Here is a 22,665-nt window from a genome sequence, read left to right as displayed (position 1 = left end):
AGGCAGTGCTATTTTCCCTGAATTCTGGGAGGCTATGTTTGACTGTAAATATACAATGCATAATGATTCAGAGGGTGTGCCAGTGTGCACAGGAGAGGAGAAGCTGTCTGATGTGCAAAACACATTAAATGACATGTCGTTGATGCCCTTTTTTATTAATGTGTATAAAGGAGTTTATGCCATTGCACATACTCTACACAAAATTCTTGGCTGCAATAAAACATGTCCAACAAAGCATCAGCCTGATTCTCTCACAGTAAGTGAATTAACAATGCTTATCACGATTAGAATAGTCATGTCACACAATTATCTTTATATATGCAGGGTGACAGACAATAATAATATTTGTGCAGATGAGAATAAGATCTGGTTAATCTTATATTATAATATTTATTTAAAAAAATTCCCAATGTTGATTTTTCACCTTCAGAGTTTAAACAATTGAGTCCAACAATGTTGGGTTTTAACCCTTTGGGTTATATATACTTTTGACTTATACTTGACATCTACTCTTATTTGTGTGTGTGTGTGTGTGTGTGTGTGTGTGTGTGTGTGTGTGTGTGTGTGTGTGTGTGTGTGTAAATTATGGTAGTTTTTAGACCACCTCAAAAATTTATATTTCAAAACCAAAGAAGGGGAAGAAGTTTATTTTGATACGAATGGTGATCCTCCTGCAAAATATGAGATAATTAATTGGCAAATAAATAAAGAGAATCAATATGAATTTGTGACTGTTGGACTGTATGACTCTACTTTAGCTCATCATGATCATTTAGCAGTGAACATCAGCACTATAATGTGTGCACAAAATAAAAATAAGGTAAGTAAAATAAAGGGAAATATTTAATTATTTGTAAACAATCTCTTTATATGAAATTTACCCTTCCACGTTTTTATTGTATTTTTTTTTTCACTTATATTCTCAATAATCGTTTAGGAAAATTTGGATATTTTTCTATATAATAGGTACCTATATCTGTATGCAGTAAGAACTGCCTTCCAGGTACAAGGAAGGCTGTACAGAAAGGAAAGCCTATTTGTTGCTTTGACTGCATACCATGTGCTGAAGGAGAAATCAGCAATATGACAGGTAGAAAAAAAAACACCCAGAAATACACATATAAAACACACACAATTCAAATTATTATACGCATGTACGCATGCATATTCATAACCTACCCATCAAAAGTTTGGACACGTTATAATTTTATGGTCATCTAAGCTTTTCATTTCTTTATCCAATTTAAAACAATACTTTAAAAAATTAAAAATTTGCAATAATCTTCTTAGAACAAATGCTATTGAGATGTGTCTGCTACTTATTATCCGAATGAAGATAGGTTCTTTGTTTAAGTCTGGTTTCTCTCTGTGTTACTTTCTATTGCCATTTCAGGGAGTTTTTCTTTGGCACTGTTGCTCTCAGCTTGTCATCAGGGACAATCTGATCATTTTGATTAAAACTTTTTTTCTCACACATTTCAAACTTAGTTTCATAAATTTCTTTTAATTCTATAAAGCTGCTTTGTGACAATCACCGTTGTTAAAAGTGCTATACAAATAAAAATGAACTGAATTGAATTGAACTGAACTTGCTCTTTAAAGCCTTAAATTGGTGATTTCTGAGACTGGTAACTCGAAATGAAATTGAACTGCAGCAGACATAAGTTTTGATTTTGCTTTCCTGAAATGGTCATGAGAGTCAGTTTCATCATTGTGCTTGATGAGTTTTGCAAATTCACTTAACAATACTGTTCTTGCAAGAACTGTGTACGTGTTATTTCTGAAATCTCCAGTATTGTTCTAGAATGTATAAAACACAAAAAAAAAAAAAAAAAAAAAAAAACACTGAATTAAAAGTACATAAGTTTGCTATGTATAACTGAGTCAATCTTTTCCCATTGATTTATATATAATTTCTTTATAAATGTAATGTGCTTTTAATTGTTGATTTCTTGTCCAATTTGTGACAGATTCTATTGAATGTGAACAATGCTCTCAAGATTACTGGTCAAATTTACAAAAAGATGAATATATAAAGAAGCAAGTTGAATATCTTTTCTTTGAAGAAAATATGGGAATTTTGCTAATAGCTGTTTCTGTTATTGGTGTATTATTAACAATGGTAATAACATAAAAATTCCCCAATTGTCAAAGCCAACAACTCTGAGCTGAGCTTCCTGCTACTCCTCTCTCTGACTCTGTGTTTCCTTTGTTCACTTACTTTCATTGGTCAGCCCTCTGAGAGGTCCTGTATACTCCGCCAAACTGCGTTTGGGATCACCTTTGTCCTCTGCATCTCCTGTGTTTTGGGAAAAACCATGGTACTGTTAATGGCCTTCAGGGCTACACTTCCAGACAGTAATGTAATGAAATGGTTTGGGCCTCCACAGCAAAAACTCAGTGTACTTGTCTTCACTCTCATACAGGCCCTTATTTCTGTGCTTTGGTTAACCCTATCCCCTCCTTTTCCTTTTAAAAATCTAAAGAGCTACAAAGAAAAAAATATTTTAGAATGCAATTTGGGTTCTACTGTAGGGTTTTGGGCTGTGTTAGGTTATATAGGATCATTGGCTTTTTTATGTTTTGTTTTAGCTTTTCTGGCTCGAAAGTTACCTGATAATTTCAATGAAGCCAAATTCATCACATTTAGCATGCTTATATTCTGTGCAGTGTGGATCACCTTTATTCCAGCTTATGTCAGCTCTCCTGGAAAATGTACTGTAGCTGTAGAGATATTTGCCATTTTGGCCTCAAGTTTGGGTTACTGTTTTGTATATTTTTTCCAAAGTGTTATATCATCATATTCAAACCAGAAAAGAACACTAAAAAACAAATGATGAATAAAGCACAAGTAAGGTGAGTTAATAGTCTAAATAATAACTTTAAAGCATATAATCAGTTAATTACTAAGCATTGCAAGTTTGTAGATCTGGCTACAATTGGAAATTCTATGCACCTAGGTTTGCTATGAAATTATAACTTTTAAATCATGTCATCAATAAAAAAATAACTTTGTTGGTGTGTATATCTGACGTGATTTCATTTGGCATTTGGCTGTACACATTGGTTTGCTAATTCTAATTATACAAGTTGAAATACTATAGCATGGAGATGAATGGCAACATGTTGGGAAATCTCAGTGAAAATACATAAACCTGTTGAAGGATCTATTATTAAAGTTGAAGTGAAACTTGTTTAAATCTCTTGTAAATTTGCAATCTGCAAACTATATTAACATCAACTTTAACTACACCAGTTAAGATTAAAAAATAGATGCAAAATGTATTAATTTTTTTGAAGTAGTTAATTTATTAATAATTTATTTGTGCTATTTTAGATACATATTTTGATATCAAATTGCATGTGATAAAAAAATAAATTTGCTAAATTGTAAATAAATTAATTAATAAAAAATAAAAACAAGGTATTAAAAGGATTATACAAATACCAGTCTCATGCTGAGGTGAGGGATTCAATGCATGCAAGTACAAAAAAAATCTTACTGCCGTTTGCCAACAAGAGTGAAAGTTGATCTGTATGGTCCATAATACGGAGCAGAGAGGAGCTCCATGCCAAAACCTACACAGAAACAAAACCAGTCACAAAAGCACATTCAGCAATCCTAACCAACAGTTTAGAATGTTCCTTGAAATTTCCTTTAAATTATCTATCTTGTTCTGTTCACGGCCAAAACGAACTACAAAACTAAACAGCTTCTAACAGAATGCTCAATCCCAAATCCCCCTGTAACCCCTAATCAAGGGCACTACTTGGTGTGTGAAAAAAGGGATTGTACACCCTAATGCACTGGTAACCTGGAAATTAATGTAGTTGATCTTATAAAGCACAACAGCATAAATGAAAAATTTGACAGTTACCATTGTTAAAAGTGCTAAAGAAATAAAATTTAAATTGGAAGTATAAAGTAGACCTTGTAAGTTTCTCTAAACTGTCCAACCCCCTACATAGTTTATTCTCTTTACCCTTTGGCTACATCCCAATAAGAATTTAAAATAAATTTTACTACTGTTAATTACACTTACTGTTGGTCACTTACTATTGGTCAGCAGCTCCACCTGATACAGTTAGTTAGTTGCACCACTTACAGAAAAAAGCAAAATAACTAATTAAATAAACAAACAAATCATAATGGGTTGATGAAATGCCATTTGTAAAAATGTTACATAAAAGCAATGTCATAGTCAAGGTTGTGTTGTTGTTCTTAATATCAGCGCATCTGTGATATCTTCAGCACTTGGGTTGCATCTGTTTTCCGATGACTGCATCACACAGTCACAGTCATGCTGATATTGAGCAAAACAGCACTTTCTCTTGTGTGATACTGCTTAAATGATTGTGTCAGATCTATATTGATAGTTTTTGGAAATTTGAAAAACAAAGCATATCTGCCTGATTCTCCACACTTGGTTCTGTTTTTTTATTTTTTAAGCAATTAATGTAATTTAAGTCCAGACTTTCTTTTGACATAATTATTGCTGTTATATTCCAGAACTGAGAATGCAAGTGCAGATGAGATGTTTTATTTACAACTGAAACCAGAACCGAACCGCAGATTAAGCACACCCATATACTCGTCGGTATTTTAAGTGTGATTAAAAATACAAGAAATAACTTAAACCAAAATTACATTACTAAACATTGCTAAACAGCAGGTGACATTTATGTGCAGTATTTCGTTTCTGTTTAGAAAGATGGGAATTTATTCCTGCTTACCTTTTTCCACACGCCCGCCAAACGTTTGTCTTCTCAACAAACTATTCTTCTCCTTGTTCTTCTTCTTTGGAGTTTAACGGCGGCTTGCATCCGTAAGTGTTGCACTACCGCCACCTTCTGATTGATTCTCGTTTGGTGTTTCTCCACTCTATTTCCAGATTATTTATATATACACACAACAAAAATATAAACGCAACACCTTTGTTTCTGCTCCGATTTTTCATGAGATGGACTTAAAGATCTAAAATTCATTCCAGATACACAATATTACCATTTCTCTCAAACATTGTTCACAAATCAGTCTAAATGTGTGAAAGTGAGCACTTCTGCTTTGCTTAAATAATCCATCCCACCTCACAGGTGTGCCACATCAAGATGCTGATCTGACATCATGAGTAGTGCACAGGTGTACCTTATACTGCCCACAATAAAAGGCCTGAAATGATCTCAGCAGGTCCTTTAATGACAGCAATGAAATGCAGTGGAAAGGTTTTTTTGGGATTAAGTAAATTTTCATTGCAAAGAAGGACTATGCAATTCATCTGATCACTCTTCATAACATTCTGGAGTATATGCAAATTGCTATTATAAAAACTTAAGCAGTAACTTTTTAATTTTTTAAATATTTATGTAATTCTCAAAACTTTTGGCCACGGCTGTAAAAATCATTCATATTTTTACATGAAACAATTCACGACTTAAAAATATCTTGTTAAGACATAAAATAAAAAAAATATCTAGTTATAATAATATACTTTTCAAAAAAACTTTTTACCAACTCACTTACTCATCTTCTATACCGCTAAAACTTTTTAAAATAATTATTTTTATGTGACAAAAGTGCAGTTCCATACTATTTGATCTCCTGTGACCTCCCCTTTCCACCTTATTAACCTTAAGAGCTTTTAACCACATACAATTCTTTGATCTCAGATAAGAGAAAAAGTGACTATGCAAATACTTTTGCATAGTATTTGGAATAGTGGAACAGTTTGCCCTTTTTGATAGTCTTTAGTTGAAAATGTAATTTATTCTTCCACACATGAACATGGTACATGTTATAAATAGAACCGGAAACATCCTCAGATCTTTTTGTCTTCAAGGACCGCACTGTGTGTGCATGTGTGTCCTGTCTTTGAAATACTGTGCTACAGTTAAAAAAAAGCAGAAAGCAAAAGAAAAATGGGGCTCTCCATGCGAGGGACTTTTTGATGATGATGATCGCCATGTTTTCTGCGTTGAGTGTTTGGGGGAAGAGCACGCTATCCTCGGACTCGGGGGAGAATGCAAGCACTGTGATCTGCTCTCAGTCAGAGTGCTTCATGCTCGGCTCGCGGTTTTTAAAGGGAAATTGCGAGCCGCGGCTCACTCCTGGGGATCGTGTGTTGATCTGGTGAGACAGGTTAGCTATTTTCTCTCGCTAGATCGGGAGACTTTTGTGTCCGCTTCTCACGCATGCTTCAGCGCTTCTTTTGATCGGACGGAAGAGATCTCTTCTCTTGCTACTACTGAGATGGAAATTGCCACCTTCGAACACTCCTCTCATGAAGAACGAGCATATGAGGAGTTACTTGAGGTTGTAACTAGGGTGGCCGAATGCCTACACCTCGACTGGCCAAAACAGAAGCAAGAGACCTCCAAACGCTCAAAGTTAGACTACAGATTTCTGTCGGGTGGCCGGGGGGAGGGGCCTTATTGATGGTCCATCCCCTTCTTTATATATGATGGTGACCTCCATGATGAGTAAACTCAAAGTTTTTGTGCTATTGACATCGATTTATTCGAATGTCGTTGATGTGAAAGCACGGTTTTATATGATGATGCCCCAGATTGAAAAGACGCTTGCGGGCTATCTCTCTTCTGGGAGCTCATTCTCCCTGAAAAAGCCCACACTCCCCACAAAACCATGTAGCCTAACATCTTCGTTGGTGGGAAAAGCTTTTCCGCCACACCATGGTGGTTTTGCAGGCATACCAGGCTGACCCTGCTGAGAGATGTGAGCACCGGTGGGTCTATCAACGACACGACCTTTGCAGAGCTACGCCGAGCCACAGATTTATTTCTCTGTGCCACCAAGCAGATGGTCCAGGCTATGGCTGTTATATGGCTGCTACAGTTGCCAGTCTATGAGCAGGACTTTGTGAGGTTTCTTCCCCGCCGTGCTCAGGAGTTGGGACTATCGGTCACCCAGTCCCGACCAGGTCCGGTTCTCTCCAGGCGTGAAGTGCAAAAGGAGAGTGTGGCAAGCTTCGCAGTCTGCCTCAAAGATGCCTTGTCTAAAAAGAAGTCCTGAGGCTAATGTGTGCTGGACCATGGGGGTGTTTCCCAACCAGGAAAGAATATAGACTCCCTTCTTGCTGACTCAACATTTACATACTTTGCAGGAAAAGTGGGGCATAGGAGATGTTCCCTGCCAGACAGAGAGTCAGGCTATTACAGTCAGTATTTCTTGGTTTCCAAGAGAAACAGGGGGTTGTGTCCAATTTTAAATCTTCGTGGGCTGAACATCAAAATGTCAACAGCCAAAATGATTGCTTTTCAAATCTGACTGGAGGATTGGTTTGTGCTAATTGACCTGAAGCACGCATATTTTCATATCAAAATATTGCCACATTTCCTTCCATTTGGCCTAGCCCTGTCTCTCTGCACATATATAAAATGCACGGATCCAGCCCTAGCTCTATGATTCCAGGGCATCAGTATCCTGAATTACATAGTTACCATTTAGACATTGAGATGTCGTCCTAGCTCACCTCGATTCTTTAGGATTGAGACTCAACGCCGGGAGAGGCATTATCTTTCCTGCCCAGAGGACCACATATTTGGGTGTCATATGAATTTCGATCGCAATGCAGGCACAGCTGTCTCCTGCGCGTGTCGAATCCATTCTCAAAATACTAGAGAAAGTTAGGCTAGGCCAGAAAGTGATTGTCCTTTACTTTCAGAGTGTTTTAAGTCTCATGGCAGCTGCATCCACAGTGATAGCTTTGGGCCTTCTGCATATGAGATCGTTTCAGTTGTGGCTAAGAGCCAGGGGATTTTACTCAAGGGCCAATCCCCAGAGGCAAATAAGGATTATGCGCCAGGGGCTTCGGACACTTTCTATGTGGTTCAGACCCTGTATTCTGACTTTGGGTCCCACTATAGGTGCATCTTGTCATCGCAAAATGCTTATGACAGACGCTTCCCTTACGGGCTGGGGTGCGGTCTTAGATGGCCATCCAGCCCAAGGGATCTGGAAAGGTCATCTTCTCAAGTGGCACATAAATTGCCTCGAAATGATGGCTCAATTTCTGGCCCAGAAATACTTCCTCCAGCGGTTGAGAGGCTACTATGTCCAAGTGCGGGTGGACAACACTATGGTAGTCTCATACATAAATCGCCTGGGTGGACTGTTTAAACAAGCAAGCGCACCAGGTTCTGCTTTGGGCACAGGACAAGTTCCTTTCTATCAGGGCGATTTACATTCCAGGGCATATGAATGTGGGAGCGGACTTGCTGGCCAGACAAGCTGTGACACATGGGAAATGAAAACTACACTCCGAAGTAGTCAGGGAGATCTTGAGAAAATCTGCGAGAGATTTTATGAAGTAGAGATGGATCGCTTTGCCTCGCAAGAAACAGCGCAATGTCCACTTTACTACACTCTGACTCCTAGAGCTTCCCTGGGTCTGGATGCGATGGCCCATACTTTGCCCAGATTATGGCATTATGCATTTCCTCCGATAGCCCTGCTCCCAGGAGTCCTGGCGAGGGTCCGTCAACAGGGTTTGTGCCTCTTATTGATAACGCCCCATTGGCCGACCAGAGTGTGGTTCTCGGATCTAATATCCCTCCTCGATGGCTCACCATCAGTGATTCCAGTGAGGAGGGATCTTCTGTCTCAGGCGCAGGGGACAATAGTTCATCCCCAGCCTGAGCTCTGGAACCTTCACGTCTGGCCCCTGAGAGGGACTAATTAAGAGATGCTGGTCTTCCAGCCAGCATAATTGAAACTATTCTAAGTGCTAGGGCTCCCTCCTCAGTGCTGGAGTTTCTGCAAGAAAAGTTGTCCTTGGGCTTATGCCCTAGTCCCCTCAGAAAGTACGTAGCCGCTATTTTGGCTTGTCATGTTCTGACTGATGGGGCTTCTGTGGGAAAGCACCCTTTAGTTGCCTGTTTTATTCATGGAGCTAAACGGTTGAGGCCGCCCACTAGAGCAACGGCCCCTACTTGGGACTTTCGAACCACTGGAGTCAGCGCCTGTCAGGCTTCTGACCCTTAAAATATTTTTGCTTGTGGCCATTACTTCTTTGAAAAGAATTGGAGATCTGCAGGCTTTGTCAGTCTCCCCATCCTGCCTAGACTTAGCCCCTGGGCTAGTCAAAGCTATTCTGCATCCTCACCCAAACTATCTTCCAAAAGTTCTATTCTCGACCATGCACCCAGTTGTTTTCGAAGCCATTCTGTCCTCTGCCTTTTACAGCTCTGGAGCAGGAAAGAATTAACTTACTGTGTCCAGAACGTGCTCTTCGGCTTTAGATTCACAGAACTAGCCAGTAGCCTAAGTCAGAGCAGCTTTTTATATGCTATGAGGGCCGCGACCGGTGGCCGGCCGCCACTAGACAAGTGAAATCATATTGGGTGAGAGGTGCCATTGCACTTCGCCTCTAGGAATCAGCGCTCATTTGACCAGGGGGATTTGCCTCATCAATTGCGCTGGCAAGAGGTGTCTCCTTGCAGCAAGTGTGTGATGCGGCAGGTTGGTCCTTTCCACACACATTTGTCAGATTTTAATTTTAACAAATGGATGTTCATGCTACTCCGGGCTCACAGGTCCTCAAGTCAGCATCCCAAAGTTATGCCTGACACGTAGCACAACCCTGGGTGTCCAGACTTTTGCAGTGCATTGGCGTTGGGTTACTTTGCTGTAACCCTGTATCCTGAAAAAGGGGTAGCAAGATGCTGCGCTCCAATGCCGCACTGCTGGCGTGACTGGACGTCCTTTCAGACAAGAATTCACACAAAGTTCACTCCTATTTATAACCTTCAATCAAAGCCCTGCCTGTGTTGGGAATCTGGTTTTGTACCCGTCCCTGTGGAATTGTTTGTTCTCGCGGCTGGACCTTCCGTTATTGATGCTTACCTGGCAAACGACGCCAATTCTCTCTCCTTGCTGCATGGCTAGTGACGCTTTCCCGGCTCTGCTTGTATGTGCTTCCATCATCTTGAAGGGATTCTCATGACATGCACCATGCTCCTGCCTCTCAAAGAAGCAAATTAAAGCTCTTTGCCCTCCTCTCCTGGTTCGCAGAGCAAACCAGCGTCAAGAAACCGTTGCAGAAGTTTAGTTGCGCAATCTGCACCTCTCACTAAAACCAAGAAAAATTTGCTCGCTAAAACCGAGAAAAAAGCTTCCACTTTCGGGTTCACGGAGAATTCCCTGACGTCTTCGCCCTGCCTCTTGTCACGCCACAGGGTATTCCCCAAAGCATTCTGTGCATGCACACACACACATACGCGCAACCCCCGGCTGCTGCGCGCTGACACACACACACAAACCCCCACTGCTGCGCGCTGACACTCACACACACACACACACACACACACACACCACTCTCCTTCAACCCCTATGTACTTAACCCCTTGGCCTCAAATAAAATTCCTTTAAGTGGGTTCATTAAGTGTCTGCAATTGGGTTATTTTCGTCTCTCCTGCTGTAACAGTTGATTATTTTCAGCAAAAAAGTTAATTGTCCAGTGGTCATGCTATAATAGTTTTGCAATTTTGGGTGCACTGCATCCTACTTTTTAGTCTGAAACAAATGTCTTTTTTTATTTTTTAAACTTCAGCCCTTTTCATATTTTGCCTGAGGTGGCTATTTTGAACAAAAGTTTCACCTTCCAAGGCAACAGATTATGAAACTTCTTGACCTGCTCAGACCTGCACTTGCCAGGCCAACGCGTCGTACTTACGCTCTACATTCCGATGTCCAGCTTGCTGCCTTTTATTTAAAATGTTTCATTGATCATTAGCCATCATTCATGACTAAATGGACCTTTCTTTTGACAGGTTTTATTTATTAATTTTTTTTTTTTTTTGGCAGTCCTTGTGGAAGCTTGCAGACCATGCAGAACTTTATGGAACATTAGTGGAATGTCGGCGGGCGATAAAGACAGCTCACAGTGCCTAACATCGCATCTCACCGTGAGTCAAAGCACATACTGTAGATAAGATAGGGGTATTAGGCACAGTGAGCCGCCTTGAGTGACCGCCCGACGGTCCACGAAGATCTGCAAGGCTTCTGCATTTTAAACATGTTCAATTTTTTCACATGGTAAGATGGACATGTAATCATGGCACCAAAACTCGTGCTGAATCATGATGAACCATACCTACGGCCACCGCGCGAAACCGCGTAGGTGAGATAGGGGTATTAAACCTCTACTCCGTCATCTCATCGTATTCATTCTATAGTGCGCTATACAACCCCAACAACTGACATGCTTTACATTGTTTCTGAAGCTGGCAAAGAGTGTTGTCTTTGATTGTATACCCGGTTCGTTTTACCGCCACTACAGGTTACATGAAAATGTTAGCGACAGTTTGGTGATTTAATTTATATATTTGTCTATTATGGCATGCTATTGATAACCCAGTTACCCCATGTCGAAATAAACGTTATTTGAAGGATTTTTATGCAATGTTTAATTTGCATAGAACGTGCTATCTTTCTTAACGCTGTCATGCAAAATGAATTAAAAATCGATTCCTGAGCAACCGCGTCAGCTAATTTAGTACCTTTACTGTAGACAGCGCCTTTTGACGTCGGACATAAGAGGCGGCGACTTAAGGAGACTCCTAAGGGACAGTTCGGGAAACACACTTAGAAAAGTAATCAACTTACGTAATATATATCTTAAGAGTCTTCTTAACGCATCTTGTATACCGCTTTATCCTGTATTCAGGGTCATAGGGGGCCTGGAGCCTATCCCAGGAGACTTGGGGCATGAGGCAGGCTACACCCTGGACAGGGTGCCAATCCATCACAGGGCACCGCTCACACATACATTCACAAACTACTGGCAATTAGCCTAATCTGCAGGTCTTAGGACTCTGGGAGTAAACTGGAGTACCTGGAGGAAACCCACCAAGTGCAGGAAGAACATGCACAGAGAACCTGGCCAGAAATTGAACCCAGACCCTGGAGGTGCAAGGCGACAGTGCTAACCACTACACCACCATGCCACCACATCTATAGTTGTTTACTTAAAGTTGGATGTAAGGTGTTTTACAAAATAAATGTTTAATTTAATTTGGAATCTCTCAGGTAATGATGGGCCTTGCCTTATGGAAGATCAATATAGAACACAGAGTATGTTTACATAAAACACCACAATTAAGGGACATTAGTTTGGCAAATTCTGTGCTATTTAAATTAAATCAAGCATAGAGGACAACTGCTCTCATTGAATTGGCAAAAATAGTTATTTAGGATGTCTTTATCATTTTAAAAATATGTTTGATAAAGTACACCATGGAAACTGTGATACTTGTAAAAAAAATATATAATCTTTATATATATATATATATATCAAAACTAAATAATCATCAAACATAATAATGAAGTATTAAAACAATATTAACAATAAGAACTGAAAAATTATTTGGATCAAATAAACATATAACCAAAAACAACCCATGTTGAATAAATATACATGCAGCTTTTATGGGACGTAATAATAGTCAATCAAAACCATAAACAAACAGTATATTTATTTTCATATTTAAGGAAAATCAAATAGTAACAAGAGTATATGAATCAACCAATGCATCAATTACGTACAACCCACCAAGCCATATAATTATGATAAAAGTCTCATGTGACCTCCCCAACTATATAAAACGCAACCATATGTACAATATTACCATAACACATGTGCGAAGAAAAAGGAATGCACAAAGAGAGAAAATGCAACCTATTTTTTATCTATATTTGTGTATAGGCTGGGGCTCATTATTCACATCTTCAGCCGCTGATTTGGACGTAGACCCAGGATATTGTAAGCTCCGAGGCCAGTTCAGGCTAAATGGAATGCACCAGAATGGAGACCTTATTTTGGGAGGTCTATTTGAAGTCCACTTTCTTACAGTGTTTCCAGAGTTGAGCTTCACGAGTGAGCCGGAACAACCCTATTGTGAACAGTGAGGGGATTCAGCACAAGATAATAATGAGAAAAATTGCAAATAGAAAAAAAAAACATAGTTAACAAAACATTTAATTTATTTAATTGAATTGTTTAATTGAGATATAAGTATGTTTAAAATTATTGATATGTTGCCAATAGCAATTGACTGTCTATTTGTATGAATTCTTGTGCACACTTGTAAAAACACAGACACACACTATTATTTTTTTCACTTACGCTTATTTCTACTTATTTTTTATTTGCCATACTGCTGCAGGTTTGACATGGCAAGCTTTCAGCAGGCAATGACTATGGTTTTTGCTATTGATGAAATTAATAAAAATCCCAAGCTGCTTCCTAACACCACGCTGGGATATCATCTGTATGATAACTGTGTAAAGCTTGCTGTGGCATTTCGAGCAGCCACAGCCCTGATCAGTGGAACCAGTGAAACTGCCTTTAATTTGAACTGCACTAGTTCTCCCCCAGTGATTGGGATAGTGGGGGACCCGGGTTCCACTCACTCTATTGCCATCTCTAGTGTGCTGGGATTGTTTCGAGTGCCAATGGTAAAGAAAATAAATTTTTCTTTAAAGAACTGAGAAAAAAATTCAATTTAGCTTTACTTTATATCTGTAAAATCTATAATGTAATTGTCTTTGTATTGGTTAATGTATGTGACAATAATTGTATTCTAATCATTATGAAAATATTTTTATTTTCTGAATTCCATATGTCATATTATGTTTCATTACCATGCCATCTTTCTTCTCTCCCACTTTTCATCAGGTGAGCTACTTTGCCACATGCTCCTGTCTCACTGACCGAAATCAGTTCCCCTCATTTTTTAGGACAATTCCAAGTGATGCCTTTCAGGTGCGTGCCATTGTCCAAATTCTAAAACACTTCAGCTGGACCTGGGTGGGCCTTGTGTACAGCAATGATGATTATGGTATCTATGCTGCCCACTCCTTTAACCAAGATGTCAGGGAACAGCTGGGTGGCTGTGTGGCATACTCTGAGATGCTGCCAAGAGATAACAACCGCAGAGATGTGGAACGTATTGTCAGAGTGATCAAAACCTCCACAGCCAAAGTTGTGGTGGTGGTTTCTACGGAGGCCTACTTATTGCCACTAATGGATGAAGTATCTCTGAGAAATGTAACTGAAAAGCAATGGATTGCTAGTGAGGCATGGGCCACTTCACCCATCTTCCTCACACCACGCCTGCTACCATTCCTCGGAGGAACTCTAGGAATCGCCATTCGTCGTGGAGAGATTGCAGGGCTTCGGGACTTCCTGCTACGCTTGCGCCCTGACATGCAACCTGGGAACAACATGGTGCGGATATTTTGGCAGGAGATGTTTGGGTGCAGGTTTGAGAAAGATGGCATGCAGACTGAGGATGATAATATAATGTTGTGTGCAGGGGATGAAGATCTAAGCAGCACAAATACGGCATACAGCGATATGTCTGAACTAAGGGCTTCTTATAATGTTTATAAAGCAGTTTATGCACTAGCTTATGCACTTCATGACCTAACACAGTGTGAGGAGGGCAAGGGGCCATTTAATGGTCACAGCTGTGCCAGAATATCTACTTTGCAGCCTTGGCAGGTGAAGCTGATAAGTAGACAAATACTTATTGAAGTAAACAGGAACAAACTAATAATTATAATTTGTGCATATTTTCTCCATTTCTTTTCTTAAACTTATTTCCAACATTACTCTATTCTGAAAAGCTGCTTTGTGACAATGAACATATATATAAATATATGTACAGCCCCCCCCCCATATGCATGCATTTATAATGACCAATGAGAAATGTCTAAATGAGCAATCTTGTATTCACCCTGCATTTAAAATTCATTAAAATATAAAAACAGCACAAACAGGCTTAAGTGTAAATATATATAATTTGGAATGGTTAATGTTTAGACATCGATTGTTTTATTTATTTTTTCATTATTATTATTATTATTATTATTATTACTTGCATTGCGATTCCATGCAAGTGAAAATCATTACGCTTAATATAATGTCCATTAAATATTTACAACAGTCAGAAACATATTTAACACCTGTCCTCTCTGCTTGATCTCTCATTTCTAATCACTGGTACAGGTTGTCCATTACCTACAGAGTGTAAATTTCACTACTGGTTTTGGAGACCACGTATCTTTTGACAAGAATGGTGATCCATTAGCCATCTATGATGTCATGAACTGGCAACCAAACCCAGATGGTTCGATCAGGGTGCACAAAGTTGGAGTGGTGAATGAAGCTGCACAAACAGAACACATATTTACACTGAATGAGGATGCTCTGTTCTGGAACTTTGATACAAAGAAGGTAAATCACATACAGATTAAAACACAGGGAACATATACTGTGTTAGAGAATAATCATATATGTAAAACACTGGCAGTGTCTTATTATTTAAATTAATTAATTATTTGTGTTGTTTATAAATATTACCCTTGTTAAACAGACAGCAAACATTCATCAAAAGTACTATATTGCTGAAATGATAAATCTGGACTTTCCATTCTCTAGCCACCGAGATCTGTGTGTAGTGAAAGCTGCCCTCTGGGCACCAGAAGAGCCAGCAAGAAGGGCATGCCCATCTGCTGCTTTGACTGTCTTCCCTGTGCTGATGGAGAAATCAGCAACAAAACAGGTAAGGATAACATTTATGTTTTATAAATTGTAGAAGAAACCATTTAAAAGATGTCCTGTTTCTATGCTTTCTCGCCCCATCATCCTTATAATTTTTCTTTGCCACTCAGATTCTAATGAATGCACTGTATGTCCTGATGAGTTCTGGTCTAGCCCAGAGAAAGATTGTTGTATACCAAAGAAGGTGGAGTTCCTGTCCTATGAAGAGCCACTGGGCATCTCTTTAACAACAGCTTCCATCTTTGGCACCTGCTTCTGCACTGGAGTTTTTGGTGTGTTTGTGCACCACCGACACACACCTGTGGTCCGTGCCAACAACTCTGAGTTGAGTTTTCTACTGCTACTGTCACTTAAACTGTGCTTCCTTTGTGTATTGTTATTCATTGGCCAGCCTCAGCTGTGGACATGCCAACTGAGGCATGTGGTATTTGGTATTAGCTTTGTACTGAGTGTCTCCAGCATTCTTGTCAAAACCATAGTGGTTGTGGCTGTGTTTAAGTCCTCTCGCCCAGAAGGCCAAAATGCTATGAAGTGGTTTGGAGTGGCCCAACAGAGAGGTACAGTGCTGATTCTCACAGCATTCCAGGCAGTTATATGTACAGTATGGCTATCCACAGCATCTCCAACACCCCACAAAAACACTCACTACATCAGCTCAAAAATAGTATTTGAATGTGCTGTGGGTTCTGTAATTGGGTTTGGATCTCTATTAGGCTACATTGGCCTGCTGGCTGCAATAAGCTTTCTACTGGCCTTCTTAGCCAGGAACCTGCCAGATACCTTTAATGAGGCCAAATTCATCACCTTTAGCATGCTGATATTCTGTGCTGTGTGGCTCACCTTTGTGCCTGCATACGTCAGCTCACCAGGAAAGTATTCTGTGGCTGTAGAGGTCTTTGCTATCTTGGCATCAAGTTTTGGGCTGCTAATAGCCATATTTGCCCCAAAATGCTACATTATACTTTTACACCCAGAACAGAATACCAAAAAGGCAATCATGGGTCGACCACCTCGAAACAAATAGCTGCAAGATATTTATCATTTAAAGATAAAAAAATGTATATATAAATTTTCTTTACAATGATGTGTCTTAAATAAAGATTATTAAGACAATTCCTACTGTTTAAAGCACTGTTTAAAATGTATTTAATTATTTATGGCTGGTCAAATTTAGCCAGGAAACCTCCAACACTAAATTGGCCAGTGTTTCAGTTTTATTGTCCAACACCTTTATATAATATATACCTACAGTATATTAAAATTACAAGAATGTCTGTGTCTTTGTAAGCAAAATGTGAAGAAGTAAGCAGTGGCTCAATGCTTTTGCATTGTACAGTATGTAACTGCAAAATTATTAATTAAATAAAAATATACATATCAGATTTTGTTTATAGCTATTTTTGGAAAAATATAATTAATTGTGTATTTTTAAACAAGTGTAAATATAATGGTTTATATAATGGTTTATTAAACTTAAACTTATACCTTGTCCATATTTATTCCCTGAGAATTTGGAATGGACTGTATGCCAAAAACACCAAACTTTAAGAGAATAAGATTTTGCATTCTTAACATATCGGCTGTTGTGTAGAACCTTCTGAAGAGGAACCAAAGTGAAAACCATTAATATATACACTACAGAGTAAATTGGTATTAGGGTGGGATTCAAGCTGCAGCATTGTCAAGCTGCCATCAATGAGTCCTTTGAGTAACTTTTTTGCATTTACTTGTTCAATATAATTGAATAATTCAATATAGATGTTGGACATTAATATTCTCTAAAAGGCAGTTGTGCCTTTCACTGTTGTGATAAAAGCTAATGTTTATCTTCAGAATACCTGTTTGAGCCATTTTATTAACAGTTATTTTTTTGTCCAACACACCAACATTAGAGATTATGCTACCAAAACTTAAACTGTAAAAATAAATACTGTTAAACAGATTTTTGAGCAGTATTTTATGATATTTGCTTTCAATATTACTTATCACTATGACATGTTCTGTACCAATAATAAGCAAGCAACAATAGGTACATATAATGAACAACCAGAAACAAACAAACAAATAAACATGCCATCCTTACTTCTTTTAGATTCATGCTTCTCTGATTCAAAAGTCACGCCTCCTTTTTTGAGCAGTTTACTGTAGAGAATATTCAGTACATCTCTATAAATACGATGAATCTTTCCTGGTCAAACAGCCAAAATCTTGAAGCAAGCATTCTTTCTCATTTTTTTCTGAAAAAGATGTTGGAGCCCGTCTTTACTCTCCTGCATGTGGTATTTGCTTTTATTAATTTTTCCAGAACAAATGGAACAGCTTGTAGCCTACAGGGACAGCCCGCATATCCACAGATATGGAAGGATGGAGATATTATTGTTGGAGGAGCTTTAAACTTTCATAGTAGTTGGGAAGGCACTGACTTATCCTATGAGGCCATGCCACTTCCAATAAAGTGTCTGAGGTAATCTTTTTAGTTCAAGAAAGAGACTTAAATAATAAATGGCAATATACAGTGTATAACCACTTAGCAACCTAGACTTTACAATGTTTCTTATACTTTCCTGACCAGCCTCGATTTAAGAGTGCTCCAGCTTGCCCAGTCATTGATATTTGCAGTAGAGGAGATAAACAACAGTTCTTCTTTACTCCCAGACATCTCTTTGGGATACAAGATCTATGATACATGTAGTTCCGGATTAATGGGGGTGAAAATTGCAATGGAACTTGTAAACGGAAATGAAAACGTAACTTTGGATGAGGCTTGTACAAAGCCAGCACAGGTGCAAGCTATAATAGGCGAGGCATACTCATCAGTGTCTATGGCTATAGCAAAGAGTATAGGGCCTTTTAGTGTCCCTCTAGTAAGAAACTATTCATAAGCAATATATTTTTATTACAATGTCTTCATAATACTTAAAATAAATAACAACGTATTTTACTTACATTTAATTGTATTTACTATTTCAGATCAGTTACTTTTCTACCTGTGAGTGTCTTAGTGACAAAAGGAAATACCCCTCATTTCTGCGCACTATTCCCAGTGATTATTTCCAGAGCAGAGCACTAGCAGAGATGGTCAAATACTTTGGTTGGACCTGGGTGGGAGCATTAAGAAGAGATGATGACTATGGTAACAACGGCATGGCTACATTTACTAAAATTGCAGAGCAGTTGGGTATCTGCTTGGAATATTCACTTCCATATTTTAGAACATACTCAAAAGAAAGAGTGCTGAGAATCATTGACCAGATTAAAGTCTCAACTTCACGTGTGATTGTGGGATTTTTCGACACCTGGGATTTGGAGACTTTACTGCCTGTATTTTTTGAGCACAACATCACTGGATATCAGTGGGTGGGAACAGAGGCCTGGATCGTTGACCCAGAGCTAGCCATTTTGGACAAGAACAATATATTCCAAGGAGCTATAGGACTAGCTATACCCAAAGCGAAGGTGACAGGTCTGGAGGATTTCATTCTGGATGTAAAACCATTGAAATTTGTAGGCAGTGCTATTTTCCCTGAATTCTGGGAGGCTATGTTTGACTGTAAATATACAATGCATAATGATTCAGAGGGTGTGCCAGTGTGCACAGGAGAGGAGAAGCTGTCTGATGTGCAAAACACATTCACTGACATGTCGTTGATGCCCTTTTTTAATAATGTGTATAAAGGAGTTTATGCCATTGCACATACTCTACACAAAATTCTTGGCTGCAATAAAACATGTCCAACAAAGCATCAGCCTGATCCTCTCACAGTAAGTGAATTAACAATGCTTATCACGATTAGAATAGTCATGTCACACAATTATCTTTATATATGCAGGGTGACAGACAAGCAAATGTTGCATAATTCTGCAGCAATTTCTATCTGAATGATAATATTTGTGCAGATGAGAATAAGATCTGGTTAATCTTATATTATAATATTTATAAAAAATTCCCAATGTTGATTTATCACCTTCAGAATTTAAACAATTAAGTCCAACAATGTTGGGTTTTAAATCCATAACTTAAATGTTAGTTAAAAACTCAGAAATTTGCTCTGAAGACCTTTGGGTTATATATACTTTTGACTTATACTTGACATCTACTCTTATTTGTGTGTGTGTGTGTGTGTGTGTGTGTGTGTATGTGTGTATGAATTTTGCTAGTTTTTAGACCACCTCAAAAAGGTATATTTCAAAACCAAAGAAGGGGAAGAAGTTTATTTTGATACGAATGGTGATCCTCCTGCAAAATATGAGATAATTAATTGGCAAATAAATAAAGAGAATCAATATGAATTTGTGACTGTTGGACTGTATGACTCTACTCTAGCTCATCATGATCATTTAGCAGTAAACATCAGCACTATAGTGTGGGCACAAAATAAAAATAAGGTAAGTAAAATTAAGTGAAATATTTAATTATTTGTAAACAATCTCTTTATATGACATTTACCCTTCCACATTTTTATTATAATTTTTTTTCACTTATATTCTCAATAATTGTTTAGGAAAAGTAATATATTTTTCTATATCATAGGTACCTATATCTGTATGCAGTAAGAACTGCCTTCCAGGTACAAGGAAGGCTGTACAGAAAGGAAAGCCTATTTGTTGCTTTGACTGCATACCATGTGCTGAAGGAGAAATCAGCAATATGACAGGTAGACAAAAAAAAACCAGAAATACACATATAAAACACACACAATTCAAATTATTATACGCATGTACGCATGCATATTCATAACCTACCTATCAAAAGTTTGGGCACGTTATAATTCTATGGTCATCTAAGCTTTTCATTTCTTTATCCAATTTAAAACAATACTTTAAAAAATCAAAAATTTGCAATAATCTTCTTAGAACAAATGCTATTGAGATGTGTCTGCTACTTATTATCCAAATGAAGATAGGTTCTTTGTTTAAGTCTGGTTTCTCTCTGTGTTTCTTTCTATTTCCATTTCAGGGAGTTTTTCTTTGCCACTATTGCCCTCAGCTTGTCATCAGGGACAATCTGATCATTTTGATTCAATTTTTTTTCTCTCACACATTTCAAACTCAGTTTCATAATTTTCTTTTAATTCTATAAAGCTGCTTTGTGACAATCACCGTTGTTAAAAGTGCTATACAAATAAAAATGAACTGAATTGAATTGAACTGAACTTGCTCTTTAAAGCCTTAAATTGGTGATTTCTGAGACTGGTAACTCGAAATGAAATTGAACTGCAGCAGACATAAGTTTTGATTTTGCTTTCCTGGAATGGTCTTCATGAGAGTCAGTTTCATCATTGTGCTTGATGAGTTTTGCAAATTCACTTAACAATACTGTTCTTGCAAGAACTGTTCCAGAACAGCTCACCTTCGTGTCTTAAAAAAAAACTGTCTGTTGTTGTTTTTGCTTAAATACCCCCCCCCCCCCCCCAAAAAAAAAAATAAATAAAAAAAAAGGTGTCCAAACTTTTGACTGGTAATCTATATTTTTGGGATAGGAATCAGCAGGGAGGACATGATACCATTTTGTCACAACACTTAGGTGCTAGTTCAGTTTGTATAGTTTAGTTTGAGTCAAAAAAATAAATTGACACATTTTACCATCTAAAAAAATAAGTTTGCTGTTTATAACTGAATCAATCTTTCCCCATTGATTTATATATAATTTCTTTATAAATTTAATGTGCTTTTAATTGTTTATTTCTTGTTCAATCTGTGACAGATTCTATTGAATGTGAACAATGCTCTCAAGATTACTGGTCAAATTCACAGAAAGATGAATGTGTAAAGAAGGAAGTTGAATATCTTTCCTTTGAAGAAAATATGGGAATTTTGCTAACAGCTGTTTCTGTTATTGGTGTTTTATTAACAATGGTAATATCAGTAATATTTTTTAAACATAAAAATTCCCCAATTGTCAAAGCCAACAACTCTGAGCTGAGCTTCCTGCTACTCCTCTCTCTGACTCTGTGTTTCCTTTGTTCACTTACTTTCATTGGTCAGCCCTCTGAGTGGTCCTGTATACTCCGCCACACTGCGTTTGGGATCACCTTTGTCCTCTGCATATCCTGTGTTTTGGGAAAAACCATGGTAGTGTTAATGGCCTTCAGGGCTACACTTCCAGGCAGTAATGTAATGAAATGGTTTGGGCCTCCACAGCAAAGACTCAGTGTTCTTGTCTTCACTCTCATACAGGCCCTTATTTGTGTGCTTTGGTTAACCCTATCCCCTCCTTTTCCTTTTAAAAATCTAAAGAGCTACAAAGAAAAAATTATTTTAGAATGCAATTTGGGTTCTACTGTAGGGTTTTGGGCTGTGTTAGGTTATATAGGATCGTTGGCTTTTTTATGTTTTGTTTTAGCTTTTCTGGCTCGAAAGTTACCTGATAATTTCAATGAAGCCAAATTCATCACATTCAGCATGCTCATATTCTGTGCAGTGTGGATCACCTTTATTCCAGCTTATGTCAGCTCTCCTGGAAAATTTACTGTAGCTGTAGAGATATTTGCCATTTTGGCCTCAAGCTTTGGGTTACTGTTTTGTATATTTTTTCCAAAGTGTTATATCATCATACTCAAACCAGAAAAGAACACTAAAAAACAAATGATGAATAAAGCACAAGTAAGGTGAGTTAATAGTCTAAATAATAACTTTAAAGCATATAATCAGTTAATTACTAAGCATTGCAAGTTTGTAGATCTGGCTACAATTGGAAATTTCTATGCACGTAGGTTAGCTATGAAATTGTAACTTTTAAATCATGTCATCAATAAAAAAAAATAACTTTGTTGGTGTATAGATCTGATGTGATTTCATTTGGCATTTTGCTATACACATTGGTTTGCTAATTCTAATTATACGAGTTGAAATACTATAGCATGCAGATGAATGGCAACATGGTGTGAAATCTCAGTGAAAATACATAAACCTGTTGAAGGATCTATTATTAAAGTTGAAGTTGAAACTTGTTTTAATATTATGTAAATCTGAAATCTGCAAACTATATTAACATCAACTTTAACTACACCATAGCACAGTAGATTAAAAATAGATGCAAAAAGTATTAATTTATTGACGTAGTTCATTTCTTAATGATTTATTT

At 38.0% G+C, this 22,665-nt stretch overlaps 2 protein-coding genes and 1 pseudogene across 2 annotated transcripts; all 3 read left to right on the top strand.

Annotated features, from left to right (window-relative positions):
- Positions 1-62: 62 nt before the first annotated feature.
- Positions 63-7,027, top strand: LOC128528167 (extracellular calcium-sensing receptor-like; annotated as a pseudogene).
- A 5,766-nt stretch (positions 7,028-12,793) lies between these two features.
- Positions 12,794-16,605, top strand: LOC128527947 (extracellular calcium-sensing receptor-like). The gene is made up of 6 exons (XM_053500621.1): positions 12,794-12,918; positions 13,180-13,471; positions 13,692-14,519; positions 15,027-15,254; positions 15,459-15,582; positions 15,692-16,605. Exons 1-6 carry the CDS (start codon positions 12,809-12,811, stop codon positions 16,603-16,605), a joined length of 2,496 nt encoding a protein of 831 aa, XP_053356596.1. The 5' UTR covers positions 12,794-12,808.
- Positions 16,606-17,827: 1,222 nt separating this feature from the next.
- Positions 17,828-22,193, top strand: LOC128528166 (extracellular calcium-sensing receptor-like). The gene is made up of 6 exons (XM_053500922.1): positions 17,828-18,045; positions 18,154-18,445; positions 18,552-19,343; positions 19,740-19,967; positions 20,113-20,236; positions 21,286-22,193. Exons 1-6 carry the CDS (start codon positions 17,828-17,830, stop codon positions 22,191-22,193), a joined length of 2,562 nt encoding a protein of 853 aa, XP_053356897.1.
- Positions 22,194-22,665: the final 472 nt, after the last annotated feature.

This window comes from Clarias gariepinus, chromosome 7 (assembly GCF_024256425.1).
Source record: "Clarias gariepinus isolate MV-2021 ecotype Netherlands chromosome 7, CGAR_prim_01v2, whole genome shotgun sequence".
NCBI lineage: Eukaryota > Metazoa > Chordata > Actinopteri > Siluriformes > Clariidae > Clarias > Clarias gariepinus.
This window is presented reverse-complemented; position numbering and strand designations above follow the sequence as displayed.